The sequence below is a fragment of the Myxine glutinosa genome, chromosome 3 (assembly GCF_964187855.1).
Source record: "Myxine glutinosa chromosome 3, kmMyxGlut1.1, whole genome shotgun sequence".
In the NCBI taxonomy this organism is placed as follows: domain Eukaryota; kingdom Metazoa; phylum Chordata; class Myxini; order Myxiniformes; family Myxinidae; genus Myxine; species Myxine glutinosa.
Genome location: NC_136263.1, coordinates 68,593,877 through 68,607,272, shown reverse-complemented (window position 1 = coordinate 68,607,272; position 13,396 = coordinate 68,593,877). Strand labels below are relative to the sequence as shown.

The 13,396-nt window shown below is 43.1% G+C and overlaps 1 protein-coding gene across 1 annotated transcript in view; it reads right to left on the bottom strand.

Annotated features, from left to right (window-relative positions):
* LRP2 (LDL receptor related protein 2) overlaps positions 1-13,396 on the bottom strand; it is a 433,005-nt gene that overhangs the window by 23,987 nt on the left and 395,622 nt on the right. The window contains exons 74-76 of the mRNA XM_068110809.2: positions 5,183-5,302; positions 2,973-3,060; positions 2,177-2,235 (exon numbers count right to left, since the gene is read on the bottom strand). Coding sequence (XP_067966910.2) covers positions 2,177-2,235; positions 2,973-3,060; positions 5,183-5,302 — 267 coding nt within the window. The remainder of the gene's footprint in view (positions 1-2,176; positions 2,236-2,972; positions 3,061-5,182; positions 5,303-13,396) is intronic.

Genomic DNA, 13,396 nt, shown 5'->3' with positions numbered 1-13,396 from the left:
AATGTCGTGCCCAGGTCCACCGCACCACACGTAGACAACTTTCGGACATCTTCCTAGTTATTCTTATTCTATGTCAGTTAAGGCCTCGTCTCCATTAATTATGACTCTTCGTTGCACCAGAATGTGATTATATGGCATCAGTAGTGAGTTTAGGACCTTTCCCATACCTCCTTCCATCTTCTTCCCCAACAATTACAACAACAACAGGGGAGATGGCGGCGGAGCGGGGGAGGATGCGTCCTCACACCGGCTCGATTAGCTCCAGACCATGCGCTCCACGGGGTTACCACGAAGGGGCTCCTTGTCAGCTCCTCGTCAAGGGCGGAGCCTGGTAAACCCCCCGCACGCACCCAATGAGAAGCAACGTGCCGATTCCACGAGGCGGAGCTAACGAGCCGAGGGCGTGTCACTCCCCGCCGGATATACGCGGCCCCGCGCCGGATGTGACGTGAGATGCGCCTCAGCTTGGAGAAAGAACGTCGCCTTCCGAGCGCTGTGACCTCCCTGCATCTCTGGACCGGACCGAGTCGATTCTGCCTTGAGCCAAGAGTGCACCTTGAGCCATCGACTGCCTGCCTTTCCTTGCCATCAATCCCCGTGTGAGTCAGCATTTTGTCCCGTTTGTCTGTCGTCTGTCCGGGGTTAATATAAGAGTGTGTCTAAGTGCTTGTCTTTCTATGCTGTCCCTCTTGTAGTTGTAATCTAACCTTCCGCCTTAATATAACCTCCTCCGGAGGTCTTGAGAACTGAACCCCTGGTGTCGTATTGTGTTATTGTAATCCAGCCGGGTGTCTTCTTTTTCTTATTGAGCCAGCATCGCGCGACTTCGTCAACGTCGAGTATAGTCGGGTAATTTGTGCGGACACGACGGCCATTCCGCTCGGCCCACTTTAACATCAAAGTCGTGTCTGTAACAATATAATTAATATCCCAGTCCTGAATAAGTTGGGTAAGCATGACCCAAAAAAATAACAGGATTGATAATAAAATGCTCACACGTGACATCAACATTCCAAAGAACACTGAAAACAAGGCACTTGGACCAAATACAGCACTCAGGAAGGAGAAAAAGGAAATGCAGTATGGTGTTGCAAATTGTAGTCATGGTACCCAATCATATTGTGATTGATGCTGTGAAGAGGAACAGGTTGAGATGGTTTGGTCATGTGTTGAGGAAGGATGAAAGTGACTGGTTGAGAAGAGTGATGGAAATGAATGTCGAAGGAAGTAGAGGACGGGGAAGACCGAGAAAGACTTGGCTAAAGATGGTGGAAGAAGAAATGCGGGCAAGGGGGTTAACAAGGAGAGATGCAGAAAATAGGGCAAAATGGAGAAGATTGTCATGGGGACCGCAAGGCTAACCCCCGCTCTAGCAGGGAAAATGGCCTTTTAAAATGCATGTTGTTGTTGTTGTTGTTGTTGTACCCAATCATATTATGCAAATCATTCCAGTTATGTATAATCAAAGTGAAAGATGTGAATAAAATACCAAATCACAAAGTACAGTATTCAAAAAGAGCAAATATTACAACAAACAAGCAACAACTTGAAGCTCGTGTTCTGGGATCCAGTACATAACTTGGGAGTGAAAGATGCTCCGATATGGAACACCTTAAAATGCTTTTAGGTTTAAGCTTTAAAACATCACAACTTGTTCTTGAAACAAAAACCTAAAAAAAAAGTTTAATAATGCCTCTTATTAAACTTTTTAAAGTTAAAAAAAAAACTTAAAGTTTAATCGACTTCGTCGGCGGAGGCATAAAAACGTTGCAGATACTTCAGTCCCTGGGTAGGCCTTATCGGTACTTATTTAAGGAGATTAAACCCATAAACGAATTGGAAGGCAAAGGTTCTCCAAATCCTTCCCTCATTTCCTTCAATTGCAGACAGGTCAGCATTCTGTCCATAATTTATGAAGTGATTGAATCGAAACATCACAGATCTCATATCTTCGTCGTTCAAAAACTCACGGATGGACAAGGCCAAATTCAGTTTCCATCCTAGCCACTCAACATTCAATCTCCTGCTTTCATCTACACAATTGGTGTATGGATGACACAGGCTCCATTTTATTGGACTAAGAGTTAGCTTTCATGTGATAGAGAAAAAAAATACAAATCCCCACCCCCCCTCCCCCCAAAAAAAATCGAGAATTAATAAAAACTGACGAAGATACCTGAGGAAGTATTTGATGACTGTTTTTCACAATAGTTTCCAGTGAGCCCAGAAGAACATCTGAAAACCAAAAATAGCAATTAGGAAGGAGAATGTTCCCAATAAAACAGAGATGTTGCCCTCATGGCGTTGGATTTCAGAATTAACAGTTATACCTTTTAGACATTTGTGTAATGGCCAATCAGGTTAATAAGACCAACCAGATATAATTTTATGTTCCTACGGATGGTAGCTGAGGGGCCACTTCTAGGGGGCCATTTTTTCACCGAAGCTCACCAGTTTGTATCAGTTGGGAATAATCTGCGTGATGTCCAGCCTCACTGTTTAACCCTATCGACAAAAACTGGATGATAAGAATACCTGTGCGAAGTAACTTTACGTGTATTTGAAGATGCATACAATTTGAACACCAAATAAGGGAGTATGTTGCATGTCCCCTCTTCTTGGGAACTACAGTCACAAGTGATCACCAATTGATACCATTTTCTGATGATTGATCTCACCAGCAGTTTAACATTGATTTGAAGTTTCTTTACTTGTGGCATTAGAAGGAACATGCCAACATTTTGAGCAAGTTATCCATTCTGAGAGAGCTACTCGTCTGTGATTGCATTACACCGCCTTTACTTCATGGAGACGTAATGAATTCCGTACGATGGTTTCAAGGTCATTTTCGAGGTATCGTAAGCAGGGGTCAAGGTAATACACCTAATATGAATGCAATTGACGCTCGACACTGGATCACGATTTTCATACCAATATTTACTCCGTAATTTAAAGCATTACTTCAAACTTACTTGCAATGAGGTTGTTCACCTTCAAAGTAACAAGTTCCTCCATTGACACAGAAGCATGGCAATTTCATTGATTGAGGAGGTACTAATGCTATCGTGCGACAGAAAGAAAACAGATTAATAAGGTACATCATTCAACCAATTTATTGATATAAACGATCAAATACTAAATCATTTTGACAGCACAGTAAATTATTATTTAAAAAAAAAAAAAACATCCATGAGAACAACATTTCATGTTAGTAATGGCCGAACCACCACCATGACCACCTACAAATGATGGAAATAGACCACCAATCCACATTTTGAGATAGATACTGAGATGTGTGCATGCCATTTCCTTTGACTTCTTTTAGGAGTGAGAGAGAAGAGCTTGTATATTTGTTTCTTATAAAGACATTTTTGAGGGAGGAAGACATTGAGGACTCAATGGTGGGAGGGTGAGAGGGAGGAGGGGAGAGAGGAGGTGAGGAGGAGGGGAGAGAGGAGGAGGGGAGAGAGGACAAGGGGAGGGGGAGAGAGAAGTCGAGGGGGAACAGAGAGTGTGTGTGTGTGTGTGTGTGTGTGTGTGTGTGTGTGTGTGTGTGTGTGTGTGTGTGTGTGTGTGTTCACGGTGTTTGTGGCTATCCTGAACTTTGCTGCATGTGTATATGCCAGGCTACCAGTGTCCATGTGGAGGTAGATAGATACTCATAGCATATAGTTCAAAATGGGAGGAAGTCCTTTCACTCGTCTGCTTCTGAATTTACTTGTGAGACACCCATACACTGTGGAGTCACCATGGTGTAGATATATATCTCTGAGTAGCTGTCATGTTGGTGTCAGGAAGGAACAGCGTGACCAGCTGGTTCCTGGGATGGCCTGGATGGCTTGACTGGTATTATGTGAGTGAAATGAAATGTGAATACAGTATCTTACTATAATTGACCAAATGTCCGTCCGTCTGTCTGAAGGTACCGCAAAAACGGCTGAACCGATCGCAACGATATTTTGGGTGGGTAATCCTAGGACCCCTAGAGTAAAATAGGCTATATTGTTTTTCCAATTTTTCCAAGTTTTCCAATTTTCCAGTTTTTCCAAACACGATGGAATAATATTTACCGATATGAACAGTGATGTGGCTTTTGTTGAAATTCTACGTACCAGGAGAGAGTACATCGACTCCTGACGAACTCTTCCTATATAAACGTGCGGCTCCGAAGTAACACGGCAGCGTGTGCAAAGCGACTGAGAAACAGGTGTAGCGGCCGCTTCCGTGTTACAGATTCGGCACGCACTCTTCACACATAAACGTACGACTGAGAAAGACGTGTAGCAGCCACTTCCGTTTTGCAGAATTCAATCTTTTTTCAAAATGAGCGCCATGTACTGTTTAGATTTTGATGATTTGCGTGTGATATGATTCAACGGATGTTTATATGAATCGTTTAAAAGAAAAAAAACCCCTTCAATTTCTGATATTTTGCCTTTTTCATTTGGGCTTCCCAATTGAAGCCCCGCCCATAGGGTGGGTACCGTTGCTAGTTCATCTAATGGAAAGAACGAACCTCGATCTGGACATGTTTCAATGTTACTTTCTCTCAATAAATTCATGAGATATTTTTGTAGACCTGCTTACCCCCTTTAAGTATTTGTATAATTAAGATTCAACACTTGTGTTTCAAGAAAACGTCACAAGAAAAAAAGAGTTGATAATTAACAGTAGAAGGTATGTCCAGTACATAAATATTTAAATACATTTAAAACCACAGACTTCTAATACTTCAGATACCTTCAGACCACAGATATGTACTTCTAAACACTCTGTCCCACCCAGGTGGGAAGTGCAACTCTTGCTTCCTGGTACCTTCTACAGTGTTTTTGAAAATGAATCAGCCATTCTTGCCATCTGTTACATATCATAATGTCTTTACAGCATTTTGTAAAGTTTACTGTAATTTTTAGTTTTATCTTGAAATAATACTTGGCGTACAATTTTTAGGGATTAGTGTATGGTTGTACAACAGTTTTACGTACAAAACACTCAGTTGGTGGAGAAGCAGACCAGTCTGTTATTGGCAAGTTAGAGCTAACACACAAAATGGTGGTGAAGTCGAGAAAGATGGTCTATATCGTGTAAGACAATAATCCTAGTAATTTTGATTGAGACGATGATTTCATTTGTTTGTGCTTAACCAATCAGCAACCGTTAAAATTTATGTAAGGAGGCATACCTGCGTCACAGTTTGTATTGCTGTTTGGAAGGAAGTTGGAGCCCTGGGGGCAAGCACATGAATAGCCATGAGGTCTCAGAAGGCAGAGGTGACTGCAACTTCCCTTACATGGGTTTCCTCCTGAAAAAGTGCAAAGTTCAAAATCTGTTAATTATATATTATGTGAAGTCAGACAGGATGGTGCAGAAGTAGCACACACATCTTTGAGCTGTCTTGTCTGGTTTAGACTCCGTCTCGGTCTGGGTTCTTTCAATGTCTGGGTTCAAGTTGTCCATTCTCTGGTTCCTGTTCTGACTCCAATGTGCAGTTAAAGATATTGGTTAATATCATGCTTATCTGCTCCGCCACCAACATTCCAAACTCTTGGATTCATACTATCTGCCCTGGAGCTTTATCTTCTCTGGGTTTTGGTGCTATTTCTTTACTTCTTCGACTTCTACCTGGAGCTCCTCTAAAAAGCCCTTCCTCGCTTTTGCGATGGAATCTGGGAGTCTGTGATCGAGTCTAATATCCTTCTCATCCTCCCTTTTAGTTTGCCTACTTCTTTTCTTAACTAGCCTCTGTTTACTCCTTAACCGATACGAGTCGACTCCTGTGCTGTTTGTTGTTTCATACAAAACAAATGCTTTGTGTTTGTAATTAATAACACTCTAATTCCCTGCTCAACCATCCAGGTCTCTTTGTACTTCATGCTTTACACTTCACTAGAACATACTTAATAATAAATCTTTATTGTCCCATATTCAGGGAAATTATTCTTTGGTGACACCGTAAGTTGACCATCATTAAAATATAAAACACAAAGGGAATAAGAAAACGAAATAAAAAGATATAAAATATAAAATAAATATAAAATATGGAAGATTGACTAAACAGCAAAATGGCTAGGAATTTGAATTTAGCATTTGAATTGCACATGGTACAAATAACTTTTTGAAAATGTTCTTCTTCATCCTCCTTACACGAAAGTGTCTCCCTGATGGCAGTTTTTCAAAAAGCCCGTTCAAGAAGTGACTTTCATCGGTACACACCTGCACCGCCTTCCTTTTCAGTGCTCGCAAGTATAGCAGACTCCTTACTGGTTGAAGGCCCACCTACAGTTCTAAATGCCAGTGTAATGACCTTTCTCAATCGTGACTTATTCCGCACATTAAGATAACTGTACCAGGAAATCAAATTAAATGATAAAACACTGATCAGTAAGGAATTTGTTAACATCCGCATCACACGTGAGCTAACACCAAATGAATTCAACTTCCTGGGAAGATCCAATCTTTGCATTGATTTCTGATACACAGCATCAGTATTTCCATCAAAAGTTATATCCATCTCATCTTATATCTTACTCTGTAGATTGTATATTTGCCCCTTGAAGGTTGGAAATTTCTCTGATGCTCATTGCTCTCGTGTCAGCTTGTCCAAAACTATAACACGTAACTTTCTCATTCCCTCAAAGTGATGTTACCAGTTGCAGTTTCTCCCTTTACAGACTTTACACTCTCCTCAAGCCTACAAAATTCCTAATTCCACCCTTAATTCACACCGAAACCCTTCCTGTTCCCTTTATGTTTAGCCAGTGGCCATCATTTTGGAAGCACTAACATTTACCCTGAAAATGATTCACATTAGGCTTCCTAAACACGAAAATCTAGCCATCTAAATGCAAAAATACAACATTCTTCCAACCATTGGTTGACATCTATCGCTCTACTCATGATTTATATTCCCTTCACTATTATCAGAAGAATACCAGAAAACATTACCTCTCAACCGTGGGGTGAAGGTGATGCAAAAGTCCCACTGAAAAGCAGCCTCACGGGGTCCTGGCTCTCTCTCCGTCTCTCTCTCTCTCCGTGTCTGTCTGTCTGTCTCTCTCTGTCTCTCTCTCTCTGTCTCTGTCTCTCTCTGTGTCTCTCTCTCTGTCTCTCTCTGTCTCTCTCTCTGTCTCTCTCTCTGTCTCTCTCTCTGTCTCTGTCTCTGTCTCTCTCTCTCTCTCTCTCTCTCTCTCTCTCTCTCTCTCTCTCTCTCACCCCCTGCTGGCCGTTCGTGTGTTGGGCGTGGCAAGATGGCGGTTGTGCAGTTCGGGGAGGTGTGAGTTGCTCTGGCTGTCGAGTGTTCCGGCTGTTTTCCCTTATTATTTCAACCTTTCCCTCGCCCCCACGACCCCCCTGTTGTTCTCATATCATTACTTCATTCGTATTCGTGTTTCCTCCCCTGTGCTCGAACCTTTCCCCTGTGTTATCTTTTCCCTCCCTTCCCTTCCTTGAGACGACGAGAGAGAGACAGAGCGCATGCGGTGGGTGATGGTAAGTGAGTTTGTTGCTTTCCATTGCATCCGCATGTTCTTATCGCTTCGTGTAAAGTGACGAGAACTGTTTTTTGAATTAACTACATTCTCACTTTGCCGTCGCCATACTTATCACGGCCCAGGCCGGCATGACGAGCGTCCGTCCTCGCAGTACCGCGTTCGGATCGTTAAGCAGGAAGCATGGCCTCACATGCGTCCCTCCAGCTCATGTTGCGGTCGAGGCGATTATTATCGCCGTCGGGGAAATTATCGGAGCTGAAAATGTCCTTGCAGCTTCGAGAATGAACAAGAAAGTTGTTGTTTTCGTGTTACAACAAGCAATGGTTGCGAGTGTTGTGGAATCGGGTTTATCCTTCGAGCCCGATATCTTCATCCCAGTTTCACCATTTGATTCGCCATCGGTAAAAGTTCTGGTTTCCAACATTCCGCCATTTTTGGAGGACAAAAAAGTCGAGCTTGCTCTTCGTAATTTCGGCACAGTCGTGTCCCGCATTTCAATGGTTCCCTTACGGTGTCGTGACGATCGTTATAAACACGTTTATTCCTTCAGACGTCAATTATTTATGATTTTGAACGAAAACCGTCGTGACCTTGATGTTAAATTCACGATAAAACATGATAACTACAATTATCAAATGTATGCAACAACAGAGGTGTTAACGTGCTATGCCTGTAATCAGCATGGACACCTGCAGAGGGATTGTCCGAATAATCTCCCTGATGCCAATTCAGCGTCCAATCAGAACACCACACCACTTGAAGGACAGGAATTTCTTCCTACGCCTGAAAGATGGGACTCTTCTTCTTCACCTGAGGGACAGGAATCACTTCCTTCGCAAAATGCTCACCCAGGAGGGACGAATGATGCAGATGATGGCTTCACAGTTGTAACCCGGAATAAAGCACAGAAGCGAGCAATTGATACCAAATTAGACAATCAAGTGAAACCCAAGAGGTCTCCTTCCTATGCGCAAGTGGTAAGAACACCTGCCAAACAATCACTTTAACCCATTCCCATGGACTCACCTCCTGAGCAGCCCTGCACTCCTGTTGTGAGTACACATGAAACTGTTACTCCCACTGTGCTTGATGAACCGGAGATCCCTCGTGGAGTCGATGAGACCCTCTCCCAACCCCCACCATGCACAGATGCCACAGTTAAAATCGATGCACCGGATGTACAAATTGATTGTGATCTGGAGGTGGCTGTACCTGCAGCATCTGAACAAATTGCTCCTGAAGAACCGCAGGAACTTGTGGTTGACAGCATGGGTTACGAGTCTGATGGAACATCTTCTGTTGCTTCGACCTTAAGCGACACAGGCAGCGATGTTCCTCCTCACAACCTTGAGGTTGATTCCTCAGTATCTCCCGATGCCGTTCACGCCTTCTTACACAAAAGTTTTCACAAAAAGGGGGTCAAAATTAAAGATCATTTTCTAGTCCTAGAAGATTTCATTCAAGTGGCTCGACTAATGATTTCTAGACCGGATCGGTACAACGTTGCAGACCCTCAACGTCACCGGTTAAGGAAATTTCTAAGTCGTGCTCGGAGCGAACTCAAAGACCATGGCTGATGTCCTGCCGGTGCCCCATCACAATGAAACTACGCATTGCCAGCCTTAATATCAACGGTGGTCGCACGTCTCTTCGTAAAGTGCAAGTTAAACAACTAATGGAGTGCAACAAGGTTGACATCTTGTTGTTGCAGGAAACTCATTCTACTGAAGGTTCTTCAGTTGAGTGGGAGTTGTTTCTTAAAGGGCATTGGTTCTTTAGCAATCTATCAAGCCCAATTGCTGGGATAGCCATCTTCTTTCGGCAAACTCTTCCCTTGACTTCGGTTTCCTTTAAAGAAATTGTGAAGGGATATTTAGCCTTGCTGACTTTCTCTGTTGGTCAGCAGCTTTTCACAATAATCAATGTGTACGCACCAAGTACAAATGCTGAAAGATCTTCCTTTTTTGACTGTCTTGACTCGTATCTTGCTGGTGTTCCCCCTGACCACTTTCTATGTCTTGGAGGAGATTTCAATTGCACACTTAACCCCTCCCTTGATAGGAATGGAGCTGAGCCACATGCAGCCAGTACAAGACCTCCCGTTCGCTCAATCTCAAGATTCAAGCTGACAGACATTTGGAGATTGCAACATCCGATGCAACAATTTACTTGGTGTCGCTGCTCTAACAACTTAGTGTCGCTAGCTCGACTTGATAAATTGTACGTTTCTGACCATTTCCTCAACCTCGTCTTAAACACCTCTATTCTCCCATCTGGGTTTTCCGATCACCACATCATCACTATGCATTTTCAGTTGCCACTCATAAAGGTGGTGAGCCCTTATTGGAAATTCAACACAACACTTCTTCAAAACGAATTCTTTGTTGCATCCTTTAGGGCCTTTTGGGCACATTACATCACGATGGATAAAGAGTTCTCGTGTTTACGTCAGTGGTGGGACAACGCTAAAGCTCAAATTAGAGTTTTTTGTCAAAATTTCTCACGACACAGTACTCGGGATCACGATGTAAATATAGATCTGGTGAAGACACAAATTCTTCACTTGCAAAACAAAGTGTCATCCTCTCGTAATAATGGGCAGCAGCAGATGCTGTATGAAAAGAAAGCCCTGTTAAATCAATTACTGGCTGAACGTGCAAAGGGTGCACTCCTTCGGATGAGAATGACTCATTTGCAACAACTAAATAACCCGAGCAGACTTTTCTTCAAGCTGGAAACTGCCTCAAAAAAACAAAAACAAATATTGTCCTTGCGTTCTGCTGGCGGAAGGATTTTGACTGATCCAAGTGACATCAAACTTACTATTAAGACTTTCTTTTCTCACCTCTACTCCTCCAAGCACACTTTCTCAAACCACATACATTCATTTACCGCATCCTTGCCTACACTTACTGAGACACAGAATTCGACTGCTGAAGGCGAAATAACATTGGACGAACTCACTAGTGTTTTAAAGACCTTGCCCACCAGCAGGGCACCTGGCTTAGAAGGGTTGCCAGTGGAATTCTACAGCACCTTTTGGGATTTGCTGGGACCATGTCTACTAATTGTCTTCATAGAAAGTATACAAACTGGTGAACTTCCCTTGAGCTGCAGACGTGCCATCATTTCATTAATCCCTAAAAAGGGAGATCTTCAACTTGTTGAGAACTGGTGCCCGATCTCTCTACTCTGTACTGATTACAAAATCCTGTCTAAGTTACTCGCTAATCGCATAAAAACCTTAATTGGGTACGTTGTATCCCCCGACCAGTCTTATTGTATTCCCGGCAGATCGATATTTGATAATATTTTTTCTGTTCGTGATTTGATTTCGATTTGTCATTGTCAGAATGTTAACACCGGGCTGATCTTTTTAGATCAGGACAAAGGCCTTTGATAGTGTTGACCATTTGTATTTACTTGAAGTTTTGAAGGGGTTCGGGTTTGGTTCCTTCTTTATTTCTTGTATCAAGCTGCTGTATCACAACAACTTTAGTTTGGTGAACATCAACAACAGTTTATGTTCACCTTTTCCTATTCAGCGAGGTATTAGACAAGGCTGCCCTCTTTCCGGGTACCTGTATTCACTTTCCATTGAACCCTTGCTGATTCACTTACGCCACAAACTTTCTGGGTTCTTGGTGACACCTCTTGCTAATCCTGTTAAGGTGCTTGCATATGCTGACGATTTGTGTGTGATTGTTAACACTCAGTCTGACATTGCTGCCCTCACAAGTGCTCTATGTGAATTCAATTTGGCATCCTCTGCTACTGTCAATTGGAGTAAGAGTAAAGCCTTGTGTCTTGGTCCTTCTGGGTTATTTATCCCACCTTCCCTGCCTAATGCTTTGCAGTGGAGGTATGATGGTGTTAAACATCTCGGTGTGTTTCTTGGAAATGAGACCTTTTCCTTAAAGAACTGGGATCAGATGGTTGATCACATCTCCCATATCCTTAATTGTTGGAAAAGATTGTCCAGCCTACTGTCTTATAGAGGTCGAGTGCTGATAATTAATAACTTGGCTGCTTCCAAACTCTGGCATCGGATGACTGTCTTACAACCGCCCAAATCGCTAGTCATTAACTTGCAGCGTATCCTTGTTAATTTTTTCTGGAACGGTATGCACCGGCTCCGAGCTGATCTTCTAAGTGTCCCCTTGGATAAAGGAGGTCAAGGACTTGTGGACATTACCAGTAAAATACTGGCTTTTCGACTAACCACCTTGCGCCAACTTCTCTACAAGGAAGTCCTGTCTTGGCGGCCCCTGGCTTCTTGCTTGTTGCAGCAAGCGGGTAAGCTCAGGTGTGGCCCCGAGCTCTTTCTACTCGATCTGCAACGAATAGATATCTCCTTGCTGCCCTCCTTTTATCGAAGTCTCGTGAATGCCGGTCAGTGCCTCCTCCCAGTACGAAACAAGGATACATATAAATTTTGGAATTTAATGTGTGAACCCGTTTTCTACAACAGCCTATTTTACCATGATTGCCAAAGTAGGTCCCTAATTCAATCTTTTATCGAATCTGGTTTTTTTCTTGTCAAGGATTTTGTTAATCATACTTATTCTGGATGGCAGACCCCCAACCAGATTTCGGAAGTATGCAACGTTACCTCAGCCCGACTAATTGGACAACTTCTTCGTTCAATTGTTAAAGTGTTCATCTCTTTTAATTTATCATGGCCTCTACTGCATGATGTTCAGAACACAAAAACAATGCACCCTGACTTCCCTGATTTTTGTTTTTCTGGTGCTCCTTCCACAAAGCCTCTACAAGCCTGTGCAAAGGCTACTTTGTACGTGCAATGTCTTAATGTTGTCATCTCTGCCAACCCCAATAGCCCACTGACCACCCACTGGAAAGAGCTTCTACCTGCAAGGGCTCCATCCTCTCCTACCTGGTTGTCGATGTACGCGTTACCTGTGTCTAAACGTGCCGGTGATATACAGTGGAGGCTTGCACACTATTCTTTGCCTTCCAACGCGTTTCTTAAACGACTGAACCTCGTGATATCTGATGACTGCCCTTTTTGCCATCACTCCGAGGACACTTTCCATGCATATGTCGGATGCCAAAGGCTGGCTCCACTTTTTCAACTCCTGAAATATGTCTTCCAGAATTTCGGTTTTTGTTTTTCTTCTTATCTTTTTGTGTACTGCATGCCTGTGTCTAACGAGAATGTCGGTTCTCAAATCGTTAATTTTTTACTTGCCGAGGCAAAACTCGCGATATATATTACGCGGAAGAGTCGGGTCTCTGGGACAAGCTCACCGGAATGCAGTATTTTGTTAGCCTTTAAAGGCCTTGTGTCTGCCCGCCTTAAAATTGAATTGAATTTTTACCGAGAGACTTCTCGGCTTGATCACTTTGTTCAAAAATGGTGCAAAGCTGAAATCCTGTGTAAGGTGGAGGGAGATGAACTTTTTTTGCTGCTCTAATTATAATTAGTCATGTTTTTCAATTCCTTGATTTAATTATTTTGTTGACTGCTATTGAATTACTTGGTTTGTTGTGCTTTTTTATACTTTTGTAATAAAAGACCTTAAAAGTCAAGTCTCTCTCTCTCTCTCTCTCTCTCTCTCTCTCTCTCTCTCTCTCTCTCTCTCTCTCTCTCTCTCTCTCCCTCTCCGTCTCTCCCTCTCCGTCTCTCTCTCTACCTCTATCTCTCTCGACCTCTATCTCTCCGTCTCTCTCTCCGTCTCTCTCTCTCCGTCTCTCTCTCTACCTCTATCTCTCTCTACCTCTTTCTCTCCGTCTCTCTCTCCCCGTCTCTCTCTCTCCGTCTCTCTCTCTCTCTCCATCTCTCTCTCTCCGTCTCTCTCTCTCCATCTCTCTCTCTCCGTCTCTCCCTCTTTCGCTCTCCACCTTAACTCTGACTTTGTGAAGGCGGAGATACACCATCCTGG